Source organism: Phragmites australis, chromosome 4 (genome assembly GCF_958298935.1).
Source record: "Phragmites australis chromosome 4, lpPhrAust1.1, whole genome shotgun sequence".
NCBI lineage: Eukaryota > Viridiplantae > Streptophyta > Magnoliopsida > Poales > Poaceae > Phragmites > Phragmites australis.
Genome location: NC_084924.1, coordinates 8,419,298 through 8,427,115, shown reverse-complemented (window position 1 = coordinate 8,427,115; position 7,818 = coordinate 8,419,298). Strand labels below are relative to the sequence as shown.

At 51.7% G+C, this 7,818-nt stretch overlaps 1 protein-coding gene across 1 annotated transcript; it reads left to right on the top strand.

Annotated features, from left to right (window-relative positions):
- The first annotated feature begins 6,493 nt into the window (after positions 1-6,493).
- LOC133915555 (uncharacterized) lies at positions 6,494-7,818 on the top strand. Its single transcript, XM_062358764.1, has 3 exons — positions 6,494-6,919; positions 7,018-7,145; positions 7,240-7,818. The coding sequence occupies exons 1-3, from the start codon at positions 6,657-6,659 to the stop codon at positions 7,314-7,316; spliced, it is 468 nt and encodes a 155-aa protein (XP_062214748.1). The 5' UTR covers positions 6,494-6,656; the 3' UTR covers positions 7,317-7,818.

Below are 7,818 nucleotides of genomic sequence, written 5' to 3'. Positions count from 1 at the left end.
GCGATATACCTCTCCGAAGTGAGAAAGGTAGAGCGATGCTCCTTCGGTTTTGAAGGCTAGCACGTCCCTCGCAAGGACAACTTCCTAGCCGATGAGCTGGTCCTTGTAGCCTCTTCTTGCGCACCTGTCATGATTGGAGTCTTTGAAAAAATATTCACACGACCACCCACTGTGGTCTCGAGCCAACGTGGAAGGGATACTCTGCTTGAAAATGGAGAACCAGAGGAAACACCTTTGGAGGCAACGCCTCCTTCGGTGTCGTCAACCCCGAGTGGCCATCATGTGGTCGCCCTGCTTGATTCGGGTACAGCCTGAATGGATCAGATCTTGGACTACCTTCAGAATCAAGTAGTCCCTGATGATGATGGGTCAACAGAAAGGGTCACATGGTATGACCACAAATACTCCTGGGTAGGGGGATGCCTCTACCGCCAAAGGAGCAATGGCCTTTTACTAAAATTCATCACTCAGGAAGGGGGAGCACAACGTTTCTCGATATCCTTGGAGGCATATGTGGTGGCCACGCTTCATATCACACTCTAATTGGGAACACGTTTCAATAAAGATTCTATTGGCCCATGCCCCTCCAGGATGCTTACGAGCTGGTAAATTATTCGGGTCATGTCAGAACCATGACCGATATGCCAAACTACCAGCCCAAGCACATCAAACCGTACCACTCTCTTACTCTTTCACTGTCTAGGGGCTCGTTATCATGAGACCATTCCCTAAAAGCCCCATATGGTTTTGAATTCTTGTTCGTGGTAGTAGGCAAATTCACTAAGTAGATCGAGGCCAAGCCTGTCAAGAATTCTCTGCCACAGCAGTGATTAAGTTCATACGAGTAGTGGTAGTGCAATTTGTCCATCCAAACCGCACAATTATGAACAAACGAAACTCAGTTCGCCAGTCGAAGAACACACGTCACCTCGTACGACCAACTACTCGTGCGACGAGAGGACAATACAAACCTGGACGAGGAGTCTCGTGAACGTGCTGAAAATTTGGGTATCCTGATACCAACAAAGCCCCAGGATCTACCGCGACCGTAGGGTGCGGAAACAGACACTGGTCGTAGGCAACCTCGACCTCAGACGAGTCCAGGAATAGGGCATGTCATGACAGGATCTTTCGGACGAGCATGTAACATAGCTTGTAAGTTTTTCCGATTCATAGGCTTGACCACCTGGTTGATAGTTTTTTGGCCGACCAGATGGCCAGGGGCTAGAGCTTTTAGGATATGTAGTTTGTTTTTGTGTAGTGTACAGGTATGGTTCTACCCGATCAATCATATTGTTGGAGTGGGAGTCAAAATTGCTACTCGCACAATATTGAAGGTATGGGCGTCTGGGGGATGATGACCATGAGGCCACAAGTCCTAAATCAGGTCGAGCGCTGGTCGCCCCTGAAGGGCTCGTCGTGCTAAGGGCCATCCTAAGCACTAGGAACATTGCTAGCGAGCACCCCGAACCTAATCGCCACTCGAACATAGGAATTTTTTTCATGAAGACTGGTCCTTTCATTACAACGACCACCCGAGTAGCTCCTGGGTGCTGGATCTAAACAATCTACTTAGTACACATGAGACCCAAAAACATATGGCAGTGGATCAAATTGGATAGACCACAGAATGGAGCAAAAATGGGCATGTATGAATTTGAGAGTTCATGGAGCTCCTTGGTGGTCGTCATGGTGCTGGCAAATCCTTCGGAGATTGCCAGGATGAGGTCTATATCCAGAAGGTGCTCGCAGACATAGGCTAGAGCAAGACAGGTGACGGTGGCTCCAACATCCAGCAAATGGTTGCCCACCATCATGCGTAGCTTGCCCTCAAGGCCATTCGCCTCCTCGGAGGCCGCCAAAAACCAGTCGACGTGACCATTCACGGTGCCTCCTGTTGTTGGGAAAACCTGCACATCGGCGGACCACAACAGTGGGTCAAAAGGTGTAAAAGCTCGATTGAGGCGATCATAGAAATATTCTCGCTGCTAGTCGCTCTGTCTAGCCATCTGCTCCAGGTCTCTCCACACCGCGAGCAGCTCCTCTCGGCAAGCTGGTCAATAAAACATATCGCATATCACACAGAAGTCAGCCGATTGGGTCTCACCCGGCTATCCTAGGACTAACCCGTGGCTATGTTGTGGTAGGACCGATGTACCTCGAACATCACACTGCAGGTTCTCTCGCTCGATTGTAAATCCCAGCTCACACCCAGCCACCGCTTTCCGGATACGCCAATCAACGGAATCTTCAATAAGAGTTGTCAAGGGTTTAGGGTGAGTATGTGGGTCGGCCAGTTTTGGTCGCGCCTCTTCTAGCCAACACTAGTCATGGGCGTTGTCAGTAGGTGCGATTGGGGGCTCAGAGCAGGAGGGATTTTCCATCGTTTTAGAGCTTCTACAAGTAGGGCGACAACAACAAAACTCATCAGAGAAATAAAAAGGTTTCATACAAATATAATATAGAACCTAAATTACAATTTGATATTTACTCCTCGATGGTCTCCACCCGGAATGAACCCACATAGTTCACCGCCCTTTGGCACTCCTCCTGTAGTCTCTCCTCGGCTACGGGCCCGACTACCGAAACCCCCTCTCGAATGAGATCGAGCTTGAAGTTGGGATCATGACTGTGATAGCACCAGAGCATGTACCCAGCAGCATCCCTCACCGCCTACACCATATCCTCGGCACCCCTCATCGCAATAATACCCGGGAGATCAGAAAACTTTTCCAAGAGAACCTTGGTGGTATAGGCCCAGGCCTGGGCTACGCGTAGGTCCTTCGGCTCAGTGATCTCTAACTCGAAGCTCCTCAGAAGCTCCTTGAACGCCTTAAAAGCATCTTGGAGAATGCTATGAGTGCTGCTCTCGTCCTCCCTGAGCTAGGTGTGTTTGACGGCGAGTGTGGTTTTTTGTCGTTGGAGCTCACCACACTTATGCTGGAGCATGAGCCGTGCCTCATTTTCTTCGGCTAGCTGCCTCTCTAGTTCAACGCACCTGCTGGCCGTCACTTCCTTATCGTCAATCAACTTGCGGATAGATGTCGGGAAGAGGGTGGCTAGGGAGAGCAGGTCGGAGGCCAAAACAGGCTCTACGATTGGCTCAGTAGGCATGGGAGCCACGATCAATGCTCCCGAGGTCAAAGTTGTTGCAGGCTGGGGGCTGAAACATGTTGCTGAGGTACTGGTGGAGGAGTTACAACTGGGGTCGTGGGCGGGGTCGAGGACCTGCGGTGACAATAGATTTACGAAATCAGGAAAAGAAAGAAAAAACTCGAGGTATCTGCGCCTACTCGAAAACCTTACCATAGTGACGAAGTGCTGAGCATAAGCCTAAACCTCAGAAAACCGCTAGGTTGGCTAGTCGGGGAGGACAGTCTAGCAGTCGAGCCGTCGGAGCTCGGCATCCCACGAGCATGTTTGGATGCCTCTGCGGTAGACGGGCCCTCCGCTGGTCTCTTCCATTTGTGTCGGCACTGGGCTAATGGCGGCCTGACCGATCCCGATCTGGTTGAAATGAGACTGGTCGTAGTGCGATTGGTCGGAGCACACCTGGTTGGAGCGAGTCTAGTTAGGGCGATGCTGGTCGACCCTCTACAGATTGGCGCTGCTCACAGAATCGCCGCCCGTGGCTGCTACATGACTTTGAGTAGTCTGGTCACCATCACGGATGGGTGGCCACCCGGAGTGGCGCTGGGCAGCAAAGAAGGCATGCTAGCAGCAAGATCAACTTCTTGGGCAGTCTCTGTGATCTCGTCGATTATCAGACGCAATACATTGACCTCGAGAAGACCCTGCAGCGATGCAAATCATGAAACCCTCACCGAGGAGAAGACTTGAAGATGGAAGTTCTGAGAAAAGGCCAAACATACCAATCTTAGCCGAGCCCTATCCGATAGAGAGAGGTCGCACAATGGAGGAGCGTCTCGTGGTGGGCCATCCTTCCTCGGTGCTGACGCCATGAGGAATTTGACATGTGACTGGACAGACTCGTTAGAGAGATCTGCATAAGAGGGATACTTAATACACCGTACAATAGACAAAGAGCTCCATGGGAATAGTTGCGATGTTACCTAGAGAGCTCTTCCTGGTGACGTCGTCACTCCCGGTATACATATATGTTAGATGTGCTCTTTTCCGCAAAGGGCACAACCGGCGTTTGATGAAGTTACGGGCAACATCTGATCCTATCAGCCTGGCATTTGCAAGGTTTTTGACAAGGGCTGCGAGGTTCAACAACTCCAGAGTGGTCGCGGGGGAGTTCCCCTAGCTCTCAGAGACCTGTGCTGATCTGTTCGCTACGTAGATATTGTCCAAGGAATCCTCCGTCTTGAGATAGAACCATTCTTTCCTTCAGCTCGACCACGAAGACTTAAGGCCCACCTCAAGGTAAGAGCTCGCGATGTCATCGCGAATGCGGAATCCGCAGCTCCCATTGGTCGGCCGAGTCTGCAATCCGGCCGTGTAAAAATACCTGAAGAGATCGAGGCATGGCTCGACCCCAATGAAGTTCTCGTACACATGAGCAAAGACGCTTAGCATGATGATGGAATTCGGATTGAGGTGGAGGTGGCAGATATCGTAGAAGGAGATGATGGTGGTGAGGAATTCAGAAGAGGAAAGCACAAGACCGGCCAAAAAGAAAGAGGCAAACAACAAGATCTCCCCTTGCGGGGAGCAGGCACGTCCTACCTCGGGCGGTACCTTGAAGAAAGGTGGTGAAAGAGCAGACGATTGTCATACATCTGCTCTTTGCCGTTGCACAGTGCATTTGGATTTGGGAAAGTCTGGCTCTTTACTGGTGCGCGGTGCCATTGGGAGCGGCATGGGTGGTTGCAGGAACATGAGTGAATATGGAGACGATAGGCTCTGAGCGCAAGGATTTAGTGGTGGTGAGGGATGGCGAAAGGATTCATGGGCAAGTGTTGGCTTTCCAATTTATAGGGCCAACGCGATATCCCAACCATCGTGCTGAGCTTAGTCGTCTCGAAATTCAAAAGGACACACCTTGGGGGCCAAAATTCCGTCAGGTCCAACGGAAATCAATGTCTCTCTCTCTCTCTCACGATGTTCTCTCTCTAGAAGTTTAAAATCTCCCCTCGAGATGCGGTTTTGTAGGCCCACCATGAAAGTGGACTGTGTTGATGGCCATTCCCATGGTGAACTCATATTGACCTAGGGCCCAGGTGGTGCGACTAGGTCCATCCGCAACCTTGCAACGAACCACTCAAACCACCATATCTGCGATGGAGCTTAGGGGCTACTGTCAGCGTATAGAATAGAGGTTCCCCTTTCTGAGAGCCCATACCAGCCAAAACCAGTTGGCAGAAGATTCTTTTCTAGACTAGAGTCCCATCGCGTGACTAGTCTACATCTTCGCGACCAGGATCCTTACAGCATAAGGGATTCCTGTGATCAGCCTTTGCTGGTTGTGGGACATGTACATACTAAACCAATCTATTCTTATTAAATGCATTTCACTCAAATGTTTTTCTTCCCTAGTCACTCCTCCCCAACGGTCAGGTCATAGCTGGCACAATGGTGTCATACCTCGTCCCATAACATTAAACATTATGGGACGGACTCGCATGCGTGTCAGACTATTTCACAAGCGCACGTGCGAGACCAGTGATGGGATGGGTCTCACGGGCTGACCGGGATGACATAGGCGTGGAGGTGTCTGGCGATGGAATGAGCTCAGCTGCTTCATCAGAACAAAAAGGGGCACGTGCACCGTCTATTTTAAATAGCCTAGGGGTGGAAGATTTAGCTAAGATAGAAGTTAGCAGAAAGGGTCAACTTGTAAGATCTCTTTCTCTCTGGTATATAAAGAGAAGAGGGCACGATTTGTAAGAGGTGGGATGGATAACTAGTTTATAAACATCGATAACAAAATACACAGGATATATGATTGTTATCTTTTAGAGATCTGAACCTGGATAACCCTATGTTCTTTAGTTCATTATAAACACACGCACATCGTAAACATAGTTCACACACCCATCGACTGATGCACCACGAAATCATCATAAAAAATTAATCCTCGATAGTATTAGACTGAACTGAAAGTTTTTATAGTGGTTAAATAAAAACGCATGTCATACCAGTTGGTTTTTACAATTTTACCAATAATAAAACGAATACAAAATCAATCCCCCACCAACTTTCTCAAAAAAGAAGTTGAGGTGGCATCTCCGTACACCTGTCGAGGTGCCACCTCTTGACGCAAGACCGTGGCTTGCAGCACCGTTAGTCTAAACAAATCGAGAATCCGGAAGGACAGCTCGTGTCACCGTCCCACCAACCCGACCTGGGCACCCCTGATTCGACGCGACTCGCGGGCGAGAGACCGGGTGACACGACGCGTGCCTATCCTCTGCAGCTCCGCGTGCTTTCCACAGGCCACAGCGGAATCGAACCCCGTAGAAGCCGCTCCCTCTCTCGGCGCGTGTAACCCTCTCTACTTGTGCGGCGGCCACGCGGGCCCCGGCGCCACGCTGCCTCCCCGCGGTGCCTTCCAGGCCCGCTCCGTACGTGTCTCCCGCGCGAGGAGCCACCGCAACGGCGGCAGCCCCACGGCACGTACGCCCGCTTATAAGCGCTCCTCACCCCGAACTCTCGGATTACGTCGCCGGGCGTGCGTTCTGTATTATCTCATGTACTCCTACTCGCTCCGGGCTGCTAGCAGCGGCAACACGGGACTCGGCTTCGCGCTCGGTCGGTTCGGCGGCACGAGAGGCGGTGGTGTCGCGGCGCTAGGCTTGGTAGCGCCCGTAGCCGCTTCGTCCCGAGGGAGGAGCGTCTCTGCGACGTCGGCCGCCAACTCGCCGGTACCCGGGGACCAGGGCGTCGGCATGGAGCAGCCACGGCAGGGCGCTGACCGGGAGAACGCCCGCGACGACATGCACAAGGCCACCCGGTAATCCTCGACACGTCGGTGTCATCTCCTTAATTTGCAGGATGCTTGGCTTGGGTTTAACCGTGTCGGGGCGATCGGGGTTTTGGCACGTCGCGCAGGGACGTGATGACGATCTCGTTCGGGGAGGCGTACTCGACGCGGTCGGACGATGAGGGGTTCGGAGGGGTGTACGGAAGGAATAACCCCGTGGAGCACCCCGGCACCGAGATCCATCCGAGCCATCCCGGTACGCGCACGCGCACACTGATCTCGGTAAGAATCGTGGAGCTTTGTGTGTGACGCTGAGCGATGATGGATTTTCTCGCTGCGATTTTGTGCAGAGGACTACACGTCGCAGGGCTCGGAGGTTAAGGAGGAGATGGCGCGCCACCTCAAGGACGAGAAGCACGCCACCTAGGAGATCAATCGGGCTTACCGCAGTCCTAGTGACGTTTGCTTTGCTCCCGTGGCGTTGTGCGCTGGTTCGCTGCTTAATTTCGGATTGTCTCCAGAGTTTGCCGTGATGTAAAAATTTAGTACGCTGTTTTAACTTTGAAGGAGCCTAGCTCTCAGAGTCTCAGTAGTAGCAGTGGTCTTGCTGCTGCATGAACGACGAGGACTGGCTCCTAATAAACGGCCGTCCGTGTCGTTTTTTTTACCATTTGATACGTGTCCTAGGGCCGTGTCTCGTCCGGATTTACTACCATTTGATATAGTACAGGGCCGCACGGCCATCTGTCGCACCGACGTATCATGTGACGGTGTTGTTTGCTCTGCAGTCCTCAGGAGCTAGCGCAGTTTGAGGTCTGATGGGTTGGCCATTTGCGAGGAGCTTCCCTACTTAGTCTAGCTGGGAACTACGTATGTACTGGGTCCATGTGTCGGTCTATTGAATAAAGGGTACTGGTCTATTGAATAAA